Genomic DNA, 27,545 nt, shown 5'->3' on the forward strand with positions numbered 1-27,545 from the left:
GTGGAAGTAGCATCTCACAATCATACTGTATATGGGCCGGATTCAGGCCGTGGAACCGGGTATATACTGGGCCCGAAGAAAACAAGCATGTAGCTTAGGTATGGGCGGTATTTATTTTGCAATCTGAGTTTATTTCTGAAAACAGACAGCGCAGATAGAATTAGCAGCTAGCTAGTGAACACCGTGGAGCTATTAGCACCTGAAGGGACAGATATTTCCCTCAGGAGTTGATGGAAACCAAAAACTGAGTTAAATAACTGACATATTTACAGTTAAATTTGGCAAAAATCAGACACAAAGACAGGGGAATGGTATGAAATAATATAGTCCTTTATTTCCAGCAATTTACAAAGTCCTGCAGGGAGAAAGCCTTCCTCCAGCCTCACAGAGGGAGGGCTTTTACAAGAAGAACACACAGAGAACTCAGGAGACCTCAGCCCCAGTAAGACTGTACATGTTTTTACATCAGTTTCTCCTTATAGGCAACATAACTGACTGGGACAGTTGGATATTTAGAGTCTGAATCGAAGCCTCGATCTTGACGTGGATGTTGGCAGCCTGAGGGTCAGCGTGGTTCCCTGTGAGTTCAGGGGTTCAAGGGTTCGAAGCACTGAGGTTAACAAGGCAGTAGGTGGGTGAAGGGTTTTAAAGGCTGGGTATGTTATATACTAGGGGAAACATCTGGAATCATAAGAAGGTGCGACTATATCTTGTCATTTTGCACTTGTTTTCTGTTGTGCTTGTGGGTTGATATCTCACTTCAACTGGTGCTCAATTTGATTCCAGACCTTTCAGGTGCCCTGTAAAATCCAACCTGCTGGTTTTTGCACTCCCCCTCGTCCTCATTTTTGCAGATTCACATGAACAAAAGCTTGTAACTGATGTGACCAGCCCTCCTCTCCACCGCTACATCATATAAAGTCATTATTACATTACACATCATAATCAACTCACTGTACATCTTTTATTAATCAAAGATAATTAAAGAGACGCTACTCTGTGGCAAAACCTAGCTCCTGATTGGTTACTCTGAGTCGAGCTTGGCTCTGATAGGTTAAGGCCTTTTTCTATGTCTTATAAGTATGCTTTCCCTGTGCGAGACAGGGTGTGTGTGCATATGTGTGAGGTGTATAAAGACTGGTATTAGGCACTGTGCTATTCATTAGCCTCGCCGCCGTTCTATAGCGGCAAGCAACAAAAAGCTCTACTGGCTTTTTGCAAAGAAAAAAAAAACACATTAAAGAGAAGAGAAAAATGACAGGAACATGGTGATAAAGAAACTGAGCCAAAATGAAATGATAAAATAAACAACCTTATATATAGAATAAATATAGTATGTACAATTTGCTTTGTGTGCTTCTAAAAATAAATAGACAAACTCACTTGCCCCCTTATAGAAGTATTCACAACTTTCCATTGACATAGAGGCAGAACGCTGGCACCTGGTCAGTAAGAGAGAGTGGAGGATACAGATGGAAGGATGTAACTTCTACAACACAGTAAACGCTGTAGAAAAGAAGACAAGATGAATGTCACTTAGAGTGGATATGTGTGGGTTTGAATCCAGGGGACACAGAGATACACAGAGAAGTTGTACAGTTAAGAGAATCCCTGTGGTGCCCTCTGCTGTCCATTTTGCAGATTACAGTACTTGTGCATTTGACCAGCGTCACAGAAGTTGTTTCATCTTTACAGTGGTTGTTTGCTTGATGAAATTCATGACACAAAACAATAATCATCAAGAGTTAAAAAGATTAAGGAAAGGAGGAAAGGGATAAAAATCACAATTTTAACAGAATCGATACAATAAAAAAAAAAAATCAGTCAGACCAAAAAAAAAAAAAGAAAAATCATTTTGACAGATACAACAATCAAGTTTTTTGCACATTCACACTATGTGCCCTGCACATGCATTCTGCTGGCCCCTTCGAAACAGCACAGAAGTCTGACAAGCGCCGGATAAGTCAAGCATCACGTGCAGGTTTCTCCTATAAGACACCTGGCTTCGCCTCTGGGTCAACGTCTGTCAAGATGGCTCACGACTTCCTTTTTCATTCTCCTCCTCACCTTACGCTCTCAAAGAGAGAGTCAGCTTGGTTCAGCTGAGTCTGGTGGAAGATAGATTGTGTGTGTGTGTGTGTGCATGTGTGTGTGTGTGCATGTGTGCTTTTATTCTATGTATAATGAGAAAAAACTAATTCCAGAATTTTACAGTAACCTATGATGTCACACCAGAAACTACCAATGCAAAATTAATTTGTCCGGACACAGTATTTTTACCATCGAATTCTGTCTAACAACTCACCACAGACTGCAGCTCTGTTGTGCAGCAGTTTATACACCTAAAGAGCAGAAAGTATAACATTTCTTGGTGTATTTACAACTAATATGTTAGCTAGCCTCAGAATACTACATAAATAGCACTATTAAGATGGTCAACGGTTTGAATCCACGTGCCAGAATTCATCAAAGTTGAACTCTACGCAATAGCTCTGTGCAAATTATACATTAGCAAGCTGGAAACAAGCTAATACATTAGCAAGCTGGAAATAAGCCTGAGTTAGTCAGTCAGAGCAGCTCTTCCAGTTTATATTTTCTCTGTACTGTGTCTTTAACTCCCCCTAGCATTTTGTTGTCAACATTTCCTTTACAGAGTTTCTGAGGGGGATGGAAGCTAACGAGACTTGCTAACTGACAGGAACCTCGTTAGCTTAGAGAACGTTTGGTCATTAATGGGAAAGTAAGTTTACACAGTTTATTTAAAAGATGTCTTTCTACCATCGACTCCTGTTTCATAACTGTCTACAGACCTTTCCTCTTATGTGGATCAGTTTATACTCCAGCAGAGGAGGGGCAGATAAAAGTGGATGGTGCAATAAAGCTAATAAGCTACGATAGCTACCTCCATTTTGTACTCTCCCCTCTGGTCCCTCAACAGTCAGCACTCTCAAGACATTTTTCTACTGGTTAAGTTCACTTGAGTTGAACTCCACGCAAAATATTTGAGCAGTTTTGCTTCACCCTATTGGCGTGAACTGATTTAGAAATTTTGAAAATGTAAAACTGGGCCGTCAGACAGCTTTAAGAGCTGTGCTGATCTTTTGATGAATCTGAATCTAAAGGCTACCAAATGAAAACCAATACCGACACTGAACAACTAAAATGGTTCGTCACAACTTCCTGTCTGATCATGTGACCTAACTGTTATCCAACCTCAAAGAACGTCATTAGCCCGTCTTTCATGGGAAAGATTCAGCGGTCCAACATGGTCTAAATGCAATGCTAAACCTAAACCTCCACACAAAACACCAGCGCTCAGTACATTCTCCCTGGAATCAGACTGTGCTAGCTGAACCCAGGTGAGCTCCTCCCCTGAGCATGCTAAGGCAACTCCACACCCTGCACCCATGTGTGAACACAAATGCTGTTCAGCTGGGTAAGCTCTGCAGGTTTGCTCCAGTCCATTTGCAGCATGTTGAGCCTCTTGTCACTTACTGTAAGCCCGGCTTGGGCGACACAACTGCAACAACTGCTCCAGTAGAGAGTTGGCAGATGGTTTCAGACAGGGGGACTGGTGCTATTCTCATCTTGCGCAAAATAATACCTCTCTTGGCATCCACAAAAAAAAACAAAAAAAAAACATAGATGAGATGCAACAAAGAGTGAGGTGTATGCGTTTTCCTTCCGAACCCACAGCTGTCTGGCCATTTTCAACATACTATTTTCCACTGTTTCTGTGTGTTTGCTCACTTTTTAATGAAAGTAACAGGACATTTCACGACTGTAATATTTAGTAGAATTGGTAAAAACTAGAAAATAAAATCCTCACTAACAGAAACAGGTATTAATTAGATGATTCTCCTCTAACAGAATCAGAGGTAAATCTTTTCTTGTAGTGTCTGACGTTTAAGCGTTTCTCAGACTGTGATCTGATCCCAGATTTCTCAAGCCGTGGATTGCGAGGGAGTAAACGCGGAAATTACAACCTTGATTTCCTGCCCCTGTTCCTACTCAAATTAAGCTATCTGTTGATGGGAGCCAAGACCGCTGTAGCTTGTTATGTTTGCAGTCCAGGCTCCTGTAGTAAACCCTCCCCAAGCCTGTTTCCTTCTGTCACAAGACCAAAGTAAAACAGAGAGAACAGCTAGCTTTATGTACACTTCTAAATCAAAAGTGAAACACATTAGATTTCATATAATATTCTGTTTATATGACATAGCACTTGGTGATTAAGCATTCTAGGCTTGTTTGGATATATTTTTTTGCTGTCTTTTTGTCATCTTGGTTTCAAGTGTTAAAAGTTGATATTTAAAAACAGGAGGGCTAAGGTCCCCATTGAAAATAATGAGGACTGACCCTTCACATAGAACAGATATCGAATTATATCAAATTCATTATTTACCAACAACAATAATCATTGTCAATAGTATAATGATAACAAAAGTAGTAGGACTGAGTTATTAAGTAGAATAAAGGAGGAGTAATGGAGTCTATGGGGCTGGATCCATCAGGTGGAGTTTTGCTGGGTGGTTGAGGTGGAGATAAGGTGAAACACAGATAGTGTCTGGATGCTGGGGTGCATCAGCGTCCCGACATCCTGAAGATGAAACTCTACAGTCCTCTAAGTGCACTATATCATCAATCAGAGCCCTACAGGAGATTAGCCCTTTTAATGTAGACATCTTCCAGTTTCAGATAATGGGTCATGTTCGTTGCTGTCCGTGCGTGCAAGCGTACAGTATGAGAAGTAGTTTTTTTTTTTTGTTTTTTTTTTTTGTGCGTGTGTCTGTGCATGCATTCAGTTGCCCACGTTCGAGTCTCTGTCCCCGATGAACCAGCGCATGTGGAAGCAGAGGGCGAGGAAGCCAGTTCCCAGCAGGTCACCCAGCGCGGTCAGGTAGGGGATGGAGAAGTTGTCGGGGTCCATGCCTCGGCCCCACATCCAGTGGACCATCCAGTCTGCCAGGTAGAGGAGGATCATCACCTGGAGGCAGACCAAGCAGAAGCAAACGTTATTCACTGGAACCACTCAGGCTCAGCTGTTCTCGGTAAGCAGCTAAATGAAAGCTTTTCATTATTGATTTTATGCATTCCATGTACTTTTTTATTACAATTTCTAGAAGACAGGCTGCACATATGTTCAGTTTTGGCAGCAATAATCACAAGGAAAGTGCATAAAAGAGCTCATCATAGTTCAGTTATGTGGATGTCTGTAAAATAATGTGTTTCAGCAGATTAAACTTCTCCTGTGATCGGCTGGACTGACTAAACTAATCACTGGAGTTCATGTTCATGTGTTTAACACAAAACAAAAATAATATGCATAGTGCTAATATTAACTGTACTTGCATGTATGCATGTGACAACAGTCATGAACAACCATCAGAGTGGTTTTGTATGTGTTGTGTTTCCTTACATCTGACAGATATCAACACCTTTTTCTAAAATGCACTGTGTGTGTGTGTGTGTGTGTGTGTGTGTGTGTGTGTGCGTGTGTATGTGTGTCCCAGTGGGGACTCTAAATGTGAATACACACTGACCCATGTCGACTCACCATCACCCATCGTTCAGATGCTTTTTAGGGACCAGGTTAGAATTAGGTTCAGGTTCAGGTTCAGGTTCAGGTTCAGGTTTATTTAGCATTAGGGTTATGGAGTTAGGGTAAGGGGCTAAGGAATGCATTATGTCAACGAGTTGTCCCCAACAGGATATAAAAACAAACGTGAGAGTGTGTGTACCTGGAGTAGAGCAGCGGCCAGGTAGAAGGAGATGAAGATGGGTGTTAGGGTGGTGTGCCCCCCCCTCAGGGAGTTGATGGTGTAGAGGAAGACGAGGTGACCCGGGGCGACCAGGAGGAACAGCACACGGGCCGAACGTGAGTTCACAGCTGGAAGAGTGAGAAGTCACACATTAATATCAAGAAGGACGATGATGGGATGTAACTCAGCTTCCTCTGCATTTCAGAGGAACTGAGGGTTTTTTTTTTTTAGGACAGAAGCTGGAACTAAAAGCCAACATGGAAAGATCTGTTTTTAGAGAACAGAGAAACAGTGGAACGTTCCACAGCCGCCCGGACACTTACTGGAGCCGAAGAAGGAGGTGCAGGGTGTGGGGCACTTCCTGGGGGTGGGGTTGGGATCCCCCATGGGTAGACCGTTCATGTGAAGATAGGTGGAGATTCGACTGGCCTGAACCGCGACCAGGTTACCTCCCACACCTGATATACACACACACACACAAAACACACAACATGAAACCATGGAAACAGAGCGAAACACCCTCAACACTGCTGTGATGAGCCTGAGATAAAAGCAGAACTTCCAATTATGGTACTTCTCCTTGTTTGAATATGAAAGCAATATGCTACCCCCATCTGTTAGGAGATCACAGAGCAAACAGATTTAAACCCACATTTAATGCTAACAGACTTTTCTATATCTGTTCCCCGTCTCCAGCAATGAAACATCCATGTCAACCTCCATCTTTATATTTATACTGTATATAGTTGTTGTTTTACTAATTAGCATTTTAGCTGCTGTTATCTACACCACTCACTTGTTTTTTTGTTTTCCTTTTCCTGTAACTTATTCTCTGCTGCTGGGATCACCCACGCTCCCCAGAGGCATCATTACTGTTTTCATGTGAATTAAAAAAAAGCTCCTTACCGTTGATGACCGGGGTGAAGACGGCCATGCCAGCAAAGTTGGGGTCGGTGACGGTCTTGTCGAGGATCAGACCACCAACACTAAAAGACGGAAGACAAGAGGGAAGAACTGAAATCTTTGCTTTCAGTTCATGATCATCATTACATAGAAATAATTATCAATCACACACTGAAGAGTCTGAGACACACAGTCTGTAAATCAATAGTAGTAAATGGACTTATATTTTACTTGCAGTGTTTTGAAAATGGAGACAGAAAACACTGATTTGCATAAATGAAATGGCATTACGTTAAAAACAGCATTAAACAGTGAAATAGAGTGACAGTATCTGAGTGTATGTTTATAGTATGTGAACAGTCTTCTGTTTGACTGTTGCACTGATTAGATAAAGGTTAAATAACAGTGACAGTGACAGTGATCCCTGCTTGCTTGTACCTGCTGATCGCCATTGCGATGATGACCGGCTCCCAGCCGGAGTACAGGACTTCCCTGGTGGATGGGATCTTCCTGGCTATCAGCACCCACAGGGGGCACAGGGCCACAAACACTGCACACACCAGCGGGTTGGCATAGTCATTGAACTCTGTGAAGGAAGAAAAAAGTGGATTTACTCAGAAATCCATGGATTATTTCTTGTATTGAAATCTCAGCCAAATCAGTTTTTGTGCCTAGTTTATCATCCACTTTCAGTCAGCCACAGCAACAGGTAAAGTCATGGTGGGGATAATAACTGGACACAGTCTTACAGCAACAGTTTTAATATTCCTCCAAATTAAGATCACATTTCCCATAATTCCTGTTGCCAGGTGTCACACAGAGGAAAATGAGGCAGAAATGAGGCATTTGTGAACAGTAAATACTGGTCTACTGATTGTAGACATTTCTGAAGGTTCTATAGAGAATGTTGCGATACTGAAGATAATATATTTCTAATATTTATATAGTCAAATCTATTGTTTGGACAGTTGGACACTTTTTTGTTCATCAGGCTCTGAGCTTCAGCACATTCAATTTGAAATAAAAAAAATGGATACTACATTAAAGTAACAAGTCTCACGTTTACTTTGAGTAGCTTTACATCAATGTAGAAAGAGCTGTGTGGGAGATACAGTCCTTCTAACAAAAGTTTAGAGGTCCAATAGTAAAGAGCTCACACAAGGCTCAGAGTTTATTGATAGTTGCCATTTGTAGGACGACATGTTTCTGTGTCAACGATCAAGCCTTCATTCAAGGATTCAACACAAGATGCAAACACCTGCTAAACCACAGAAACAGAAAGACTGGATGGCAGTTCACAGATACATAGGGAAAACCTCAGATGGCTGCGGCAGTCACTTGATCTCAGTCTGACTGAGCTGTGTCCCACCTGCCGAACACCAGAGTAAAGACAGAGAGACCCCACAACCAGCAAGAGCTGAAGGAGGCTGCAGTGAAGACCTGAGAGAGCCAGAGAAGATGCAAAGCGTCTACAGGTCTAAGACTTCAGGCTGTGATTGACCACAAAGGATTTTCTACACAATATTTTTGTTAGGACTTCATGTGTATCTTTTCAATTACTTTTGAACCTCTGAACTTTGGGCACTGTGTTAAAGGACTATATCTCCTACACACTTCTTTTTTATAATGATGTAAACCTGCTGGAATTTAAATTGAGACTTTAATGTAGTGTCTATTATTTTATTTCAAATTGAAGATGATGAAGCCTGAAGAATTAAAATAATTGCCCAAATACTGGCCCGGACTGTACATATTTAGATCGATGTTTCTGATGTTGAAGACAAAAGTACGTTAGAGTTAATTAAAATGAAACCCAAATCAAATAAAAGACGCAAGAATGTAAAAGTGCATCACAAATTTGAACTTTAAAGTCAGATATCAATGCACCAGGTAACACCTAATCTTGACTATAATAAAACAAATATAGGTGACCTGAGCTGGATTTGGACTGACATTAAATACCTGGTCTTGTCTCTAGGGGGCAGTGTTACTGCTAAATTGATACCACAGACCACTGAGACTACAAACCACTGAAAACACAACGTTTCAGCAGACAAACAATGTACTGTATGCACAGAAGACCCAAACACCAGCTGTGTTTTTGTGTTTGAGCTGAATATAGCTCCTGACTGAGGCAGTTAAAGAGAGTAAGACTGGAACGTTGGTCTCAGACAGATGACTCCACACTCTGGTCAGGATGGTTTCATCACTCGTGTGTGTGTCGGTGTTTGTCTGTCTGACTTTCTGTCTGTCTCTCTGTGTGTGTGTGTGTGTGTGTGTGTGTGTGTGTGGAAACGCTGCAGCAGTGGGGAGTTAACAATAAAGTTTCTCACCCTGAAAACACAGCGCGGTTAGGTGTGGGCAGCTTTCATCCTTATTTACCACGCACAGCCGGACACTGAGGCACATTTCACACACTTCTACACACACGCTGCTGCTTTTTTATGATAACAGCTTCAAAGGTAATAGAGGCTCTTGAAGTCGCATCATTAATGCAGCAACTCTCACTGAAATATTGGCTCTGTATAAATGATTCTGGCTCATTTGGGAGATACTGCTGGAAACTAATTAAAGGCTTGATTTGATACTGTTGTGTATGTTAGTGGCTCTCAAACTTTTTCCACCTTGAGGACCCTAAATTGACACAAATTAGACAACAGACCGCCATTTGAGAAGATTTTTGCTTTTAAAGTTTTTATTACAAAAAGTGTTTGAAACCCATGAACCAAAATAGTCATTTATTCTGTCAGTGTGTTACTCATGGATGGAATTATTACTTGAGAAGAATAATAGGTGTATGTGACACCTATTATTTTCTTTTCCTGACAAGAAGGAAACACTTTTTGTATCCGACTAAAGCTGAATGAGCAACAACATTTTCACACTAATTAACTTTACATAAATATATTTTACATCCAATCCCCTCAATAAACTTCTTCACACCACTTCACAGCTCAGTAAACCCTGCACAGTATGTACTGTAAAAAAAAACAACTAAAATGTCTGACTGTGTCAGATTTAAAGAACAGTGTGCGTGAGTGTTTTACCTAGTTCTTTGTACAGTCCTGTTGAGATGCCTGCCAGCAGGGACAGGGTGATCAGGTCTCCCAGGCTGGCAGCGATGGGTGTTGCCACGTTGTCGGGGTTGATGCCGACCTTCCTGGATGCGATGATCACACCGATCATGATGAGCCCTGTGGGGTTTCAGGTCAGAGATGTCACAGCATTAATGTCTCATGGTTTGAAGAAATGTAACAAGCAAACAAAGAGTAGTAATCTTTCTTTTTCCCCAAGAGACAGAATGGTATCCTTTTTGTTTTTCAGGAAAGTTCAAACTGGAAAAAAATAAAACTTGAAGGTTAAAAACAAGTACCAAGATCTGAAGCTGCTGAACAGAGGAGCTGTGAGCTGACTGGACAGTTTAGAACACAGTCAACACTAATAAAATAAGAATTAAGCTGAAGAGTTAATCAAATCCATTAATAAACATAAATACAAAGCTACAAATGTTGATTTTTATAATCTGAGTTTGACCTTACATTTTGCAGGACCAATTTCAGCTTTGCTATCATGACTGGAAATATCCGTCGGTCCATACACCACCTTAAAAATATCTCAACAATGGTGGATGGATTGCATGAAATTTTGTACAGGTATTCATGATCCTCAGAGGATGAATTTTACTGACTTTGGAGATCCCCCGACTTTTAATCTAACAGCACCATGAGGTTGACATTTGTGGTTTTGAGTGAAATATCTCCACATTGATCAGATGGATCGCCACGAAATTTGGGACACACGTTCATATCCCCATCAGGATAAAATCACTTTTGTGATCTCTAAACTTTTCCTCTAGAACCATCATCAGGTCAAAACTGTAATTTGTCCAATACTTTGGTTTTTGACCAAATACCTGCAAAACACATTGCACAAACACAAACATATGTAAAAGACATTCCCAACAGCCTCAGATGAACTGCTAATGACCTAATGTTAACATGCTGTGAGCATGTTAGCCTGTGCTAAATCAGAGTTTGGGCTATAAGCTGGGCTCAGTATACCTGTGTAGACTAAGCACTAAATGATCTGATTTCACTGCAGCTGCTTGTTTATAATTTCTGATGTAATATAGCTTTGTAGCACTTGTTTTATTGTTTAGCTAAATCTTGTATTTTTGTTCTTCAGCGTTCTCGAAAAACATTGTGACGATAAAGTGAAGTCAAGTCGTACCTAGCAGCAGAGAGGCTATGAAGGCGGTGGCCACACTGGAGGCGCACAGCAGCACTGCATGGCCCATCCTGAAGTGTCCCTCTGGGATCCAGCCGAAGATCACAGCAGCTATGGAGGCCAGGAACCCCACCACTGTGGCCTGGACCTGCACGCATTACAATGATTCATGCAGCTGTTGAAAGCAGTCTACATGTAAACTCCAGATGAAAGCTACTCACTGTTGAAGCTTACACAGCCTTCATATGAAAAAAAGTCCCTCATTTAACATTATGGACTACAGAGAACACCTTCATCAGTCACTCACTCACTCATATTAGCTTAGCATTAGACTGCGACAAGCTACTAAACCAACAAAACAACTAACACATCCATCTAAATCTGGATTCTCCAGTTCAACCGTCTTCATGGAGCACCAGTGTGAACCAGTGAGTGCACGCTCACCCTAAATAGGAGGTTGTGTCAGCACCCAGCCAGCACTGGTTTAAAGTGTTCCAGGAACTATGGACTTACCAAACATTACATAACAACAGGCCCACTTCAAATGGCAGAGAGGTGACTGATTCACTAAGAGCAAATGAACAGCTTGTTTTGGGAAATGAAATACCAAATATTGATATTCGATACATATAATGTACGTATATAGACACCAACAGGAGGAAGAGATACTTTTAGTTATTCCTGCTGATTAGACTTCTGCTCAGGTTCACGTTACATCACATTTTGGCCCAATCACATTTTACTCTCCATTCATAACAAGCAACTGCCTCTGTGTGAGTGTTTGAGTTAAAGGTCTCATATATTTACACTTCCCCAGTGTTTTATTTGAAGTGTTGATCCATAAGAAGATATATTTGTGGTTTTAAGAGCCAAAAACTATCACAGTGTAGTTTTACATCTCCTCTCTCTGGCTTCTCTCTGGAGCTCTAGCAACAACAGGTCGGTGAGGTGACTGTTTTCTGAGTGACTGAATAGAAATTTAGCAGATTTCAAATAAACAGTCAGAAAAACCAAATCATTTGCATTTCTCTGTGGACTGAGCACTCTGATACTTTCACAGTATTAATATAGAACATAGACCTGCTTTATAATAAAACAACACATGGACATCTACCTTTACACTATATGGGACCTTTAACCTTAAGACTGAATTGATGAAACGTGAATGTGAAGCTCTCATTCAGGAAATATGGAAAGTTTCTTAATCTCCTTGTTTAGTTTGTTTGCAGCAGCAGCAGCAGCAGCAGAGAAGAAGAGACAGAGTGTGTACAGGGGCAATAGTAGAAACTCATTACAATAAGGTGTTTGATGAAAAAGCTGTGTAGCTGCAATTCACAAAATGCTGACATTAGCTTGTTAGCCGTGCTAGCTCCTACACTTTTCTTCTACCACCAGATATAAGTTGTTTTTGAGATCCGAGCTTATCTGGGTTAGGGTGGGACAACCTGTACTTGAATTATTCTGTAGTTGCAGTTAGATCAGATAGTGAGTGGGAGGTGTGTCTGGACTAATTATGTGCTTTCTTGAGATTATATTTGGCTTTTCTGATTTCTGACGAGAGCTCATGTTCGGGAGCTGCCATACATTACACAAGTGTTATTTCTGTGTCCACTCGTGATAAGTCATTGTGTTTACTGTAAACACTGAGCACTTATGAAACCTGATTGTTCCCAGGTTTGGCAGTTAACTTGATCCCTGAGACACTGTTTCCCTCATCAGTGTAAGATATTAATAGATAATCGGGTCTGCTTCTGTTGAAGAAGCTTGATTGTTTGTTCTTTTTTTTTGGTGCAGAAATCACCAAAACAAGTTCATGTTGCTGTGACAAACATGCGGCCGATCATTACTAGTAGCTCCTCATCCTGATATCTAAAATAGTTGAACTCGAGCTGAAATAGGCGAGACATCTGATTACTCACTAACTGCATGAAAGTTGAGTTTTAGAGAAATCTGATGCGTATATAAATTCATTATCTGATTTCTTGCCTTAACCTGATTTTTCTCAGTAACCTGGTTTGTTAAAGTGCATGTTAGCGTGGTCAGAGCTGCTCTGTGACACTACACTCGAATGTATTGCTGTGCATCTGTTACCTGGATGAGGGCCAAGTTCCCCATGATCATCTTCCACATGTCCTTGGCTGTGTCCATCTGACCAATATTGGCCTGAAAGAGGCAAAGAACACACAAGGTCAGCAAATTATCATCTCCATATGTCTGTGTGTGTGCATGTGTGTGTGTGTGTGTATCTGTGGGTGTACAGCGTGTGTGCATGCTGTTGCCTCTTGGTCCCATCAGAACAATAAGATGTCAGTTCTCTGGACAAAGACACTCTGATCTGATCCCCCACCCTGCGGCCGACTCCACTTATCTCATCTCCTCTCTTTCACACACACACGCACGCACACAAACATATACACACAAACTGATGGTCTCAAGCGTCAAGTGGCTGTGGCTACAGTGGGCCACTGTGTGTCCAGAGCAATGATCCTAATGCTCATCCACAGTGAGAGGACAGAAACAGAGGATCTCCTCTTCCTCTCTGTCCCACAACATTTACATATGCAGAGGGAAGGGAAACATCTGGGCCCATAAAAACACCTATCTGCTCCATGCTTGAGTTTAATTAAAAAAAAAAAAAAAAGAAAAAAAAAGATGGAGGTAAGGGCTGCGCATGTATATACAAATAAACACGTATAAGATAGATAGATAGATAGATAGATAGATAGATACTTTATTTATCCCCTAGGGGAAATTCATGATAGATAGATAATATATATATATATACTGTGTATATATATGTATATATGTATAAAACTAATTATGTTTTAAGTTTTATTCACAGAGTCTAACTGTTGGAAGGAAAGGAAGGAGAGAAAAATATTGCTTTATTAAAACTTATATTTTTCAGGGTATGAAGTGTTATGTGACAGGCACTGTATTTTTCTTCTGTTAAATAAATAAATAATATAATAAATAATGATTAAAAAGAAATGTGAACCCCTCAGCAGGAAAACTGTGTGTGCGCACAACTACACTAATTAGCCTACAGCAAGGTCAAAGCTGAACCAATAAGCTGGGTGTTTATTTAAAATTTTATTCCTTTATTGAGTAGACAAGTAGAGCGCTGGCAAGAAATGAAGGCAGAGTGAGATGGGAAATGTCATGAAATAAACTAAGGACGTTATGAGGCCACCAGGCGGCTTAGTAAACTGAATGCTGTTTTGTTATTGATGTTTGAGTCAGACAGTTGAGGTCCATTTTCCTTTGTGTTCTCTTCTGAATGCCTTTGACTGGGAGTTTTTTTTTTTTTTTTTTTTTTTAGCTATGTTGAAATGTTTTCAGACCTGGGTTTGTATAATCTTATTATTACCAGTATAATTGATGGTTAAAAACATGAGACCTCAGCTGTAAATAAAGTGGAATTATCCTTTGAGTGTCTATGTTAAACCTGCATTGCTCAATATTGTGGATATGAACAGTGAATCAAATGGCTTGCCCAAGTGTTGCATAGTGCTGGTATCACCAAGAAGCTCCACTGAGCATTTAAAGTTCTTTTAGCTTATCATTATTATCATTATTATCATCATTATTAGCCTTTTATTAAAAGCTTTTACCCTTTTATTATTAACCTTTGTAGTTTTACAGCAAATCTACTGTTTAGTACTCATGGCTCCCAAAAACCTCTGCTGGCTGTCATTTCATCCAAAGTTAGCAACTAGCTAAAGCCATATGTTTCCCACAGAGACCACAACAGAGCTGGACGAAGTGAACTAAATGTTTGACTTTTTGATTGGACAGCTGGCCACAAACATGACTCCAAAATGAATGTGAATGTTGCTCTGTGTCATTGAGATGTGTAAGAAAGCAAATGTTTGCTAAGGGGTTAGCTAGTACAACTCATGACTGTGTATCTGTTAGCTTGTTTGAATAAAGTGTATTTAAATGGACATATAAAACAGAAGTATAATAATAATGAATAATAATGATGAGCAGTAATGATATGGTCTCAGTGACTGTGTGTTAATATTATTTTTCTTTAAACATATTTTCTTAAATATGTGTGTGTGTGTGTGTGTGTGTGTGTGTGTGTGTGTGTGTGTGTGTGTGTGTGTGTGTGTGTGTGGCTTTCCTCTCCCTCTTGAATCTCTCACGACAAGCACCGTCCTCACTTAATGATTATGTCTGGCAGCTTGACAGGGAAAACTCACAAGCCTGACTGACATGTCTGGACTGTGCGTCATGATAACTTGTGTTTGTGCCAGATACACGGCTTTTACAACCGTGAAAACATACTCCTCACTCATCGGCACCATGTCAATGTGTACACGGATGCCTCCTGCAACGACAGCCATGCCGTCGTTCGGAGGGGGCAGACTGCCACAAATACTGATAAGAAGGTTTAAGGCGGAGAGATAAGAGAAAACCAAACATCTGTGCAGAGCACTGGGGGCATCGTAGACTCACAACGAACTCTACATGCAAAGAGAGGCATATAGCTGCTTTCCGGCAGAACTACTATCTCCAAAAGATTTCAGGAGTTCAGATAAGAAGCCTTCATTTCAGCCTTTAACGGTTCAAAAGCTGTTGCAACTTCTGCAAAATTAGCTTTTAGAACAACAACAACATGCAAACAGATGAAGCTCAGGAATTCACAGAAGCATCGTCTGGTGTTGTGTGATGATGGGTGAATATGATGCCAAGTCCTCAGCTTTTGGTTTGTGTGTGGGCGGCTGGATTAGTGGTGTTTGGATCATCAGTGAGATGGATTCACTGTGAATGTTGTGAAAGTGATTCACGGACAACATTAGACGCATGAGAGGCTGAAATACAATTCAAGTTTCAAAAGCATCAGTACATTTTGTAGATGAGTAATAATGACATTCATTTTCTAGGAGTAAACCTGTTATTTACAAGGCTGAACATACAGTACATGAATGGAATGTATGTTGAGACATTTAATACATATAAAATGAGAATAAAGTAGACTTTTAGTAGCTGTTGTAATCTCTGATTACGCTGTATCTTTGGCAACAGTTGCCATGCAGGTGCTGCCAAGTTCCAGTAATTCACAAAAAATCCTACAATCCAAATACCTACAATCAATTAAGCTCAATAACATAAGAGGGAATGAGACAGAACAGAGAAAGCAACTGCTTATTTCTTTTAGTCAAACAATTATGAAAAACAAGGACAAGCTTCATTTCAGTAAATTTATTCAAAGACAAAGAGGTTAAAAAGACCAAAAAAAAAAAAAAGGAAAAAGGAAAAAGGAAAAAGGAAACACAGTCATGTGAAATACAAACTCCTACAGCCAGCCAGTACTAGGGATTACATTATTTTTTTCAGTAATAAGCGCATTAGGAAATTTACAGTGGTCTTAATCTGCTCATAATTAGCGGCGGCATGGAAAGAAACGTGGTCCTGCTGGGGCCAGCCAGCAGAGAGCTAACAGCTATGTCTTAGGACAAACACCAGACTCTGGCCTACTTTGTCATGATGGATGTGGGAATCCTTTTATACTCAACTGAAAACTCGGCAGATTGGCAAATCCTTTTGGAACCACTGCGCTATATATGTGTAATATATATATATATATATATATATATATATTATTTTTTTTAAATACAAGTTTTGTCAATGTGTTTAAACAGTTCCATATAAAATCAGCTTTGTGTGATTTGTATGTTATAGATTTACTTGTGTCATGACTTTGAAAAGAGCCATGATTCCTAATATGATGCGGCCACAAAACAATGAGCAAAAATCTGTTAAAATCCTCATCAGTGGTCTCTCATCAAATATTCAACACGATTGGACTTTTATTGTGAAAAGCAAGCTGAATAAATTATATATCTACCATTAATTCCATTTATGACCATAAAGTGCAAATTTAAGTAACATCATACAAAGGGGCCAAGGTGTAGCTGACACCCATGTTTTGTCTTTAAACGTTTAATCATTTCTTTACGAAATGTTTGAGCTACTGCTGATTCACACAGTCTGATGGATGTTATTATATCAGTTGTTAAGTGTAAATGTGGATAAAATCAACTTGCTGATTAATCATGTAACAATATGACACTGACGAAACAATATAATGTTGGTCATAACTAATCAATTTAGTTGATACAATAAGGATTTAGAAATTTAGTGGCGAATGCTTGTAGCTCGATGGAATAGCATATAGAACACACTGCACTGGGAACACATGAATGTGCAGTATTTTATCCTAGTGTTCACTTGTTTCAAGACTTGAAAACTGTCAGACTAAATCTAAATGTCCTGTTTCATTAGATTATTCTTGTAGTGTGAATGAGCTGAGTCGTCCACGCTGGGTGGGCCGCTGCTAGCGATGCTAATCAGCTTCGTCACCTGTTTCCTTCAGGCCAGTGGAAAGAATGTGAGGATTGGTGCGCTTAAGAGCAATACTGGGCTAATTCTCTTATGCCTTCGTAAGTAAGGGTTGTGCTGCTATCCTCTGGTTAGCAATGCTGCTAGGTCATTGACCCCACAGACTATACAAAGGACAATACTGTTAGCTCAGAAAGAGGCATCATAGCAATGAGCTCTGTGGAAGCTTCAAGTGACAGATGTTATCTACCTATAGCATCAAATTCTACTTGTGGAAACCGTGTACCATGAACAAAACAGCTTTTAACTGCCTTAAAGGTGAATGTGGATAGCCAGCAGGAGAGCTAGCTATAATTACAGGACCACTAAGAACCAATATCTGGTTAAATCAAACACAGCTAGCAAGCCAAAAAACAGCATCCAAGTTAGCACAATGTTAATTTCATCTCTACTTTACTTACTGTCTTATATTGTCTGTCAAGATCACTATTTTATTCACTAGTTCAAAGGAATGCAAATACATTTTGTTCAGATTATTTCTTGCTACTCAGCGGAGGATGTTTGAGATAATTAACATATTCAGTTTTAGAGATGAAAACTTGAGAGACCTGCTTTTATGCGCTTCAAACAGCAAATCAACCTGTGTAGTGAGGTGAACAGGGCGGGCAGGGTCAGCAAAAATGTTCAAAAACAAAGAAGAGGGCAGGAATGTTGCTATCAGTTTGCCTGAAACCCAAGTCACGTTTGGCAATATGACCTCTGACCAGCAAGAACAATCAGCTTTAATGAGTTTTAATGGGTCCGACAGTCTTAGAGGGAAGAGGCAATGGGAAGGATTGGGTAATTTTTGAGGGGAAAGGCTTTAGACAGCCACAATGAATTGAAAACAGGCTAAAATTAGACAAGGAATTTTCGTGTTTTATACAAAGGAAATTGCATATAGATGTAACTACTACACAAACGGAATGATTTTTAACGGAATAGAATACAAACTATGACACTGCTGGCAGGACATCATGTAAATTTCTTAATTCAGGATGGCGACAACATACCTCCACACAACAATGGGACACACTCTCACACAAACACACACTCGTTTCTTACCGCTGTGGAAAGTCTGGAGGCCAGCGTCATCTCTAGGTTGCCTTTGAGCCCAAGCAGCGCTGGAACCAGGATGAACACCTCCGACACCTTCGTAAACACTGTCCAGTGCTGCAACAATCACATATGATATCAATAACACAACATAGTAACTACACTGCCATATTGATATCAGATTCACATAGACAGAGTGACTCCTTAGTTGGGAGCAGAATGTCTCTGGGTCTCTGTGACCTTGTTATTTCATATTGATTCAGTGGTGAAACCAGACCTTTATGATGGACCAGATAGTCTCTACAGACCTTTCACACTATGTATCATGTCGGCTCTCCTTTAACAAGAACAAGGTCACGGGGGCTTCATGGTGAAATTATTTATTATCGTCCTCTTTTGGCTTTCACTCTTCTCTCCCTTGTGATTCCCCTCTTCCACCTCTACTCACCAATCTTCACCTACTTCTGCTTACCACCTCATACCTCACTATAATCTCCATGGTATTTAGATACACATCACCAGTTAATAATAATGTTATTAGTTAAGCAAATTTTAACATTTCTGTCAATACATGTGTGGTACAGATATGAACTCTGAATATTGACCATTAGTACTGACATTTATACTGCACAGTCTGAAAAAATCAAACCAGACTACTGTCCCCTATGTTGGAGGAACCTTTGATCCCAGTATATAATTAATTTCATGTATTCTTTTAAATGCATGTAGAGTTTCTAGCCTGGTTTCAAACCTCTGGATTTCCAAGCATATATTCAATTTGTTGTTCAAACAGGTCTACTTTTGTGCTCATTGATGGCATTTCCTCTAGTTGGAGAAACAGTCAGCCAACTGGAGCTTAGTAGGCTGGTTCAAGAATGGAAGCCTAGCTAGCTAGCTACCTTGCGACTCCCATGAAAACAAGTGTGAATACAGGAGATGGACGCAGCAATTGTTGTAACTCATCATTCAGAAATAAATTGTTAAATTTCTTTTAACATCATGAAAAACATTCCCAGCAACTTCTGTGTATCACAGTCTCTGCCCTCAGCCATGCCCCAAGCCCCGCCCACCTGTACCCACCATCCAACCTTGCAGGATTTGGTTTCCCTGACTATTTACCTGAAATTTTCTATATTTTTATTTGATCACTCAGAAAACACTCAGCCAATCAGAAGAGAGGCGCAGAGCCTCCTCTATTCTGATTGGCTCACTGACCTGTTGTTACTAGAGCTCCAGAGAGAAGCCAGAGAGAGGAGATGTACAACTATATTGAGATGGTTTTTGGTTCTTAAAACCACAAATATATCTTCTTATGGATCAACACTTCAAAGAAAACATAGGAGAAGGGGAAAATATGGGACCTTTAAAGACTCATCACAGTACTTCAGCATAAGGACTAGCATTACATTGCCATCCTTGCTGCTCCGCCCTTACCTCAGCATAAAGGAGCTAAATTTTGCTGCTGCTCTCCCCCCAAGGCCAAAGTGTAATAGTGTGAAACAAAGTCAGCCAGAAGCTAGACCAGGTAAATCTAAAGGACAGCTTGTGCAGGTGGTGGGATTTCTGAAACACGAATCATATTTAGCATGTGCTAGAAAACGTGCCCACTCAGCCTAGTAGATGGCCTTTAATGGGGTATTTATAGCCTATAATATTAGCCCTGGTCCCAGATAACCTCCTCCTTCACTGACAGCCAGTCCTTGAGAGGTGGGTTCCCTGTGAGCTTGTCACTGTGGTGAAGTGCCTCTCTATGCTGTGCCTCCATTAGAGTTCATGCAGTGATAGCAAGTTTGTGGTCTATTGTGGTCAGAAACAAAGGTATTGCTGAGGCCGAGGCCATCGATCTTTCTCCAGCAAAAGTGCTTATCTTTGGAGCCGGTCCCACAGGCCCCCAGCACTTACAGTCCAGTCCGCCCCGAGCTGAATCAATATTCACTGAGGCTGACACAGAAAAGAAAAGAGAGGCAGAGGAGAAAATAGACGAGGGGAGGAAAATAGAGGAGTAGCCGACATTGAAGCTACATATAAACACTGTTGGCCTGCATTTCTCACACTAGCTCGCTGTTTCTGTTTCACTGTGTTGCTCCCACTGTGCATCCAGATGTACAGTGCTGATAAGGGGGTGTCGTCTACACTTCAGAGCGTGTTGTATCAGTAGGTGTGGCACCTAAACTCCAATTTTTGGTTAAACTCCTTCTGCCTATCCCCTTGCTGTCATCGGGCCAAGCACAGCTCCTTTCCAACAGCCAGCCCCTCAGCTTGGCTCACTGCCTTCTGCCAACCCAGCAGCCTTGTGAGCACCTCTGTGAGCACTCCTCTCTTCTTTCACAGCCGCATGCTTTCAAGCTTTCTCCCTCTCTCTACTTCTGTCTCACTCCCCTATCTCCCTCTTTGCCTCCCCGTGGTGATATATGTTGTTGTCTCCATGGAACACTGGCTTCAAGCCAAACAAGCCCTCCCTCCTCACGGCCACCTCCTCAGTTCTAGGAACTCTACAGGACAACCCCAGTACCTCTGTGTACAGACCTATAGGAGCTCTGGTATGCAAGCCCCACAAGGGTCGGGTTGCCCAGTTGAGTAACATGGCCCCATTTTATTTGTGATCACTGTACTTGCTGTACTGAGTAGGAAGCTGAGCCTGATGGCATGTAATGTCAACGCAACTCAGGCAGCATCACAGAAACTACATCAGGTGGTGTCCATTTCCATTTTCCTGGTGGTGCAGCATGAATGGTAGACTCACGTGGTAACACACGCAGGAGGGGTAAAACGAACATAGATTAATGACCAAGATTAATGGGTATAGAGTTGAACCCAAAAGATGAACATCAGCAATACAACATCATTACTGGTATTAAATGGATGAACATTGAGGAACTACATTCATTGGATTTCAGTTGGATTTTTATGTTGGAGGATAAGGAGAGAAGAGTTTCCCATATGTACACAAAAAAGTGTGATCAAGCTAAAGAAGCCTGAGATAAGGGCCGTTAATATCCAAGGGTCAAGCCTGAACTCTCTGACCAGAGGGAGTCCATCCGGACAAGCAACTTGGAACCCTCCAAGGATTCCTCAGGATCCTGGACGGAGTGAAAGATTAGCCAGGGCTTGGTGCAACACAAAAGCATTCTAACCGGCTAATCCTTTCAATCCCTATCACTCACATCCTAACCAAGAGGCGTTCTGGGATATTGTCAGGTGTTAATAGCTGTGAGCTGATATGTTGTTAATGATTGTCAGGACATAACATCTTCTGTCATCAGCTGCCGTAAAATAACTGACCAATATGAATAGAAGCAATCAGTCAGTGCAACAGGAGGTGCAAATGGTTGGTTGGACACCATGGAAGGTTTTGAAAAAAACACTTGTTTCAGGGCCTTAGATCATATATTTTTACAATAATCATAAATCCTGGAAGAAATAGGATTTCTAAGTCGAGCCAAGCAGTTACATACATTTGAATATGGGCTGGTTCAGAGCCAGGGATGGAAGCCAGTAGTTGGAAGGATGATTCAGTTTGAGGGAATAAGCCCACGCTCTGGTTTCACAGTGGTTCATGTGTGAAAACCAGGCAAGTGGATGTGGTTGGACCAAAATGGTGGCTGGTGGGCAGCGAGGGCTTGGCTGGTGTTAAACCTTTGTGTCAACTACGATTTCCTGTTTACTGGAGCCTGTATTTTTAGACTGTTTGTTTTTTAGGCTGAAGCTGTGTCCCATCCTTTGGCATTTCAGCACAGGGCAGATGGCTAGACTCTGAGGCAGACATAAACACAGAGATGATTATGATTATGAACTTTTTTTTTTTTTTCATTATTGGTTTTCTGTTTGACTGCACAGACAAAGGAATCGTAGGGTGATAGAAACTCAAACTGGGTCTTTTGACTCTTTACAAATCATCCATTTGGCCTTTGACACTTTGACACAAAACTAGCTCTATATGATCTTTACAAACCATGTGCAACCTTTAGTCCAAGTGAAGCTGGTCACCCTCAAACTCTGTTTCTGGCCCTGGCAGTTAAAGACTGACAGTTTTAGGTCATTCTGCTACTGCTGCTACCATGTCACTAAGCAGAACTATGCAGACGTCTCACTCCTCTATACCAGCCTGGACAGTCCTTTCTGGGCCAACCTCGAGTGGGAATGAGGCCAGAAGCTCTGCGTGTTTGTGCTGCATATAGTCAAAGTGGCCAACGTTAAAGCGGTCGAATTTCAAAGACGACTTATAGAGAGTGACGCAAAAAGCCAAGTCATGCGCTGGTCCAAGCCACAACTTCTAAACTCAGGCCAGGCAGACACTTAAAGTAAAGACTGTAGAACGTTACAGTTTTCAAAACGTACTTTTAGCAAAGGAACTGGCGCAGTCCGACCAAACCAGAGAGAGAGAGAGAGAGTGAGAGAGAGAGTGAGAGAGAGACTGAGAGAGAGTTAGACAATTACCTTCCTGCAAGGACAGGGAGGATTAGCTGAGTTAGCATTTCACGGTGTCATGGAGGGGGAATTAGGCAGTGAGACAACCTGCTAGATGCTCAGCCGAACTCACTAGAACAGTCGCTTCAGACGAGCCTCGCTCTGCATCTCGCTGCAAGCATTTCTTCCAAGGTCTGCCCACAGACTAGAAGGGAAAGATAAGACCTTGTACCATCTGTATCTCCTGTTTCACTGCCTTACCTCTAAAGGAATAGTGCACTGAGTGTTTTGGAAATTGGAGAAACTGCAGCAGCATGGTGCCTAAGTTGAGGCAGCATGAAAACTTTTTGACCTCAAACCTCTGCATTCCTGGTTTAGTGAGAATACCTAACCACATGGTAATGGAGGCTTTGACACCACACAGTATTTTGTTTTTGTTTTTTTTCCTCACTAGCTCGACCGTAGTGTGCTGCCATTTCAGGTGCTCAAAGAAACCACACTAACTTCCCTGCTTGTCCCCCTCCTCTGTGTGCCGAGTTCCTGGGGTCCACCATGTTGGCATCAGTATGCGTGTACACAATGTGCCTGGACTGGTCTCCTGGCAGCCTGACACCTCCAGTTTTATATGCATCACAAGCTGACTTTAAAGGAATATATGACCTGTCAGTATGCCAGCATGCCTTTCCACATTGAACACTCAGATGCACTCAGATGCAAGACAGCAACTGCAGCCAGTCAACAGGAAAAGAAGGAAGGACAGAAATTATAAGTTGGGTTATATTCTTCTCTCGGAGGCAGAGTGGACCCAGCAGCTCTCTCTCTACACTGCACCACAATGAACACCTTCTCCTCAAGTTTCTATTCTAGCAAAGTATGTCAGATTTCCAATAGAAGGCTGTGTGACAGGCCATTAGAAGACACACTGTGTACCAGTATGTGACAGCCCCGAGGGACAGGGAAACAGGCCATAGAGGAGAAAGAGCATTATGTAAATACCCCATGGTGTGTGAAAACTGCCCCATCTACCCATTCCCAAAGGCATGCCATGAGATAGGCCCTGCAGCAGCAGCAGACACATGCCAAGGCGAACAGGGCTCACTAAACCAGTTCATTCAAATGCTCCAGGAACGAGCCAATCCCACATGTTGACTCAGTACACATGGTCCGCCTGGAGCACTGGCTCAGCTCAGAAACACAACTGTAGATGAACGTTACTGGAGGATTAAATAAGACGGAGGTCCTATTGTTTTTCACAGGTGACTGCACTTAAGAAAAGGGAGTATGGTGGAGCTCAACGATCTAGGTTCAGGTCTGACTGAGTGTTTCCAGACATTTGAATCCAAGCAATCCTGTGATACTCCCAACAAAGTCTAAATTATGTTGGTGCACAACAGTTCAGTTCTCCACCACCCATCTTCCAAAATATCCAAAACATTCCAGTCATCCTTTCCATCTTTTTCCATCCATGTTCTTTAGACTTCTACAAGAGCAGGACCATTTTTGTTGATGAATCCTTTAGAAGTTTCTAATTATACTCACAGAATATTTCTTCATAAATATATGCTATATACTCATTATGTACATTACAGAACATTTCTGGATCACTCACCTGGACGATGTCTAGCACCATTCCCGCTGCCACTGTCCCGAACCCGGCCAGCAGGAAGGGGAACACCACCTGCAAACCAATGGAGAAGGAGGTCTCCTTGAGTGGCGCCGGTGGTTCGGGGCTCTGGTCGGTGCTGGTGTCGTCGCTCTCGTTGCTCTGGCTTGCATTCTCCAGGAGAGCGTCCTCTTCCCGCTGACCTTTGGCGTTGGCCCGGCAGTCCATCGCCACCACAATCTCCGACCTCTCCTCATCCTCCCCAGTCTCACCGGTCCTTTCCGCAAAAGCTGTGACTTCTGTGAGCTCGAACTCATTCCCGGTCCCTGGGCTCACCTCCTCTGGGTCTTTGGTGAGGATTACCGGGAGGACAGAGCAGTTGGAGTTGAGGAAGGCTGGCGTCAGGGGGCCTCCCTCCTTCTTAATTTCAATGGCCCCGGAAGACATGTCGATGTCGGGGAGTTTGTCTTGTTCGTTCAACCAAAGTACCATGCGGAAGCCTTTGATAGACTGTGGGCTTGACAAAGAAAGGTCAGCTTGCCTTGGCCTAACAGTTTTGGGGAAGTCAGAATGGATTTTGTTACCTGATCTGGTTTTGAACCTGATCAGTCCAATTGATTTATCCCATTAAAGAGGTTTACAGGGAGTGGATGTCGCTATTAAAGACCAGGAGAAAACTGCTCTGTAAGAAAAAACCTGCAGCAAGGCACATGCAGCCGTGTGTCTGCAGAGCCCGTGTTCCTGTCGGTGCTTCGGGAGCAGAACCAGTATGTTCTCCATTCACTGCAAGGTGCTCACGGTAGGCCGACAAAAAAAAGAAGAAAGCATAATGGTTCAACGCAGATGAGAGAGGAAAACAATGTGCTCGGGGACTCACCACAGAAATCCCCTCCAGTCACTTGTAAAACAGTCCTTCAAAGTTCAGTAAAAAGCTGAAATCACAGGTCTGAAGTGGAAAGATTGCAGCGCAGACTGGTCACGCTCTCAGTCCACTGATCATGTCAGACTGGTCAGTGTACCGGGCTGGGAATGTCTCACCTTACACCACGTGGCTGCTGGGAGGTTTTCAAGGGAGATATTTAAAGGTCTGCAGTCCGAGGATTGAATTACCAGTTGCAGAAAAGTAACTTCCCAACCAGAGTGGACAGTCACCTGGGAAAAGAACAAATTAATTGATTATTCAGTCTTACATGTGACTGTACTAAATGTGAGACATTTCCATTTTCCCTGATAGAAAACAAATAGCGGGCATTGTACAGGCTAACATGCAGAGTATTATAGTTGACCACAGAAAATAATGAAAAAGGTAACTTGCTGTTAAGCACCACAATAAAAAAATACAACTGTTAGAATCTTGAAGACAAATGATAAAAACTTCTTAAGTACCTTAACTTCTCTGAGTGCCTCAAATGCTATGTAAGTCCTTGTAATAGACTATTACAGTGTTTAAGCCCTGGATAAAGCTCTGTCCTCTCCACTGACATTATGGCAGAAGTGGAGAGAGACCAACAGTGAGGTTGAAAACAGATTCATCCCACGCCAAATTTCCTCCCGGTGTCTAAAAATATTCTACCATTAACAGAGGTACAGCTTACATCCTCTGGAAACAGAGTATCCCACCACCTTCAAAGCAGACAGCATTGCAAGGACAATAATTCCTGTTGTGCCTTTCAAAATAAACAACCCTTGCCATCCTTTAATGAGCATAAACTACAGGCAGAGTAAAAATACACCCTCAAATTTTAAGTTACAACTGTCCAAACACAAAGTTCATTTAAGGAAACTCATAGAAATACAAATGAGAAAAATACACTTACATGTGACAATATGTTGAGAAACACATTTTCAACTAACGATGCATTTTCTTTAGTCATACCAAATACTGAAAATTTCAAGTATCTTTAAAATAAACAACAAATCTGATCTGCAAACCATTGCCTTCTAGTCAATAACCAGGATAACCATTAAGCAGCAAAGCTGTCAAATGTGTCTAAAGTGTTTATCCTCTTCATGGAAACAGAGGTGGAAAGACATTATAATAGAGGTGAGGCTGGCACATTTACTGATTTTTTCCTTGTTTCCATTTACCAAGCAATAGAACAACCATAATGTCCTGAATCTGATGTAGTGAAGGGAGCAATAACTACCAAAATATTATTAAGATGTAACAGTAATCCTAGTATGACCTCTATTGTGATTACAGCTGACAGTTCAGATTTCAGCTCAGTTTAGCCACCTGATGCTAAATACCATGCACCTGACCTGACAACACACATCTGACACAGATGCCATTAAGCAATTTTCCAAGAACTTGTAAGCTACATAAATAAATAAATAAATACATAAATAAAAAATAAAATAAATAAATAAATACAAAAACTTTTATTTTGAAGGCCGAGCTGCACGCTTCCAGCCTTACTGCTGCGGACTGGACGCAGCTTTCCTCAGCCTGCATGTTGCGACATCCGCACACAGACTGGCTTTCCCCGCTGAAACAATCCGCTGTTTAGTAGTCAGGACCAATACCACCCGAACCCAACATGGCAAAGGCGTAAATTAGTGCTCCCCTGGTCAGGGCTGAATAGACGAGCCCTCCTATTCTATTCTACTGCTCATTTAAACAAGGGCAGAGGGCTTTCTGTTCCAGCACCGGGCTGGAGCCCATGTCACTGCCACTATCACCACGAGTATTTAACTCGTGAAAATGAATGCAAATGCATAATCATTTTCTATTCTTCCAATATCTGCATACATAAACAGCTAAAGAAAGCAGCTGGGGTTTTGCAGTCTGAGTCGCTAAGTGACACATTCCGTCAGATAAAGGCATTACGTGACTCTCACAGCCGGTCGCTCATGCTGTTATGAAATTAGAGCTGAAATGTCCAGCAGGTAGTCAGAAAAAGCTCCTCGGCGGCAGTTACCTTTTGGTGTCAGCGGTCCAGAGAGGAGAAGCGGACAAACCGGAGTGATGAGCAGTGAGAGCACAGGGACTCTGTGTGGCTGGCTGCATGTATCCTCCAGCTCTTGGTAACGCGCTCAGGCTGAGGCGTGGACGCCGGTGTGCACGCCTTATGTACGGTACCGGCTCTGCACAGCTGCCTTAATGGTTAATGGTGGTTAATGGTTAAACCCTCCCTCCCACGCGGTTAAAGGCTGTGTCCCAGTCTCTCCCGACCCCGTCACATTGCACCCGTCCAGTG

General features: G+C 41.8%; 1 protein-coding gene across 2 annotated transcripts; it reads right to left on the reverse strand.

Moving 5' to 3' along the window:
• Window positions 1–309: 309 nt before the first annotated feature.
• On the reverse strand, window positions 310–27,545 carry slc41a1 (solute carrier family 41 member 1). 2 transcript variants are annotated; one of them, XM_023424678.2, is made up of 11 exons: window positions 27,267–27,545; window positions 24,352–25,497; window positions 18,345–18,452; window positions 12,981–13,052; window positions 10,893–11,037; window positions 9,710–9,856; window positions 7,101–7,248; window positions 6,666–6,745; window positions 6,083–6,217; window positions 5,739–5,887; window positions 310–4,984 (listed from the first exon to the last, which is right to left on the reverse strand). In XM_023424678.2, the coding sequence occupies exons 2-11, from the start codon at window positions 24,835–24,837 to the stop codon at window positions 4,799–4,801; spliced, it is 1,656 nt and encodes a 551-aa protein (XP_023280446.1). In that variant the 5' UTR covers window positions 24,838–25,497; window positions 27,267–27,545; the 3' UTR covers window positions 310–4,798. The 2 variants fall into 2 exon arrangements, with proteins under 2 accessions (XP_023280446.1, XP_023280447.1); XM_023424679.2 differs by lacking the exon at window positions 27,267–27,545 and adding an exon at window positions 25,732–25,836.

The sequence above is a fragment of the Seriola lalandi genome, unplaced genomic scaffold (genome assembly GCF_002814215.2).
Source record: "Seriola lalandi dorsalis isolate HSWRI2012SDOR001 ecotype SW California unplaced genomic scaffold, Sedor1 jcf7180002054748, whole genome shotgun sequence".
Lineage (NCBI taxonomy): Eukaryota > Metazoa > Chordata > Actinopteri > Carangiformes > Carangidae > Seriola > Seriola lalandi.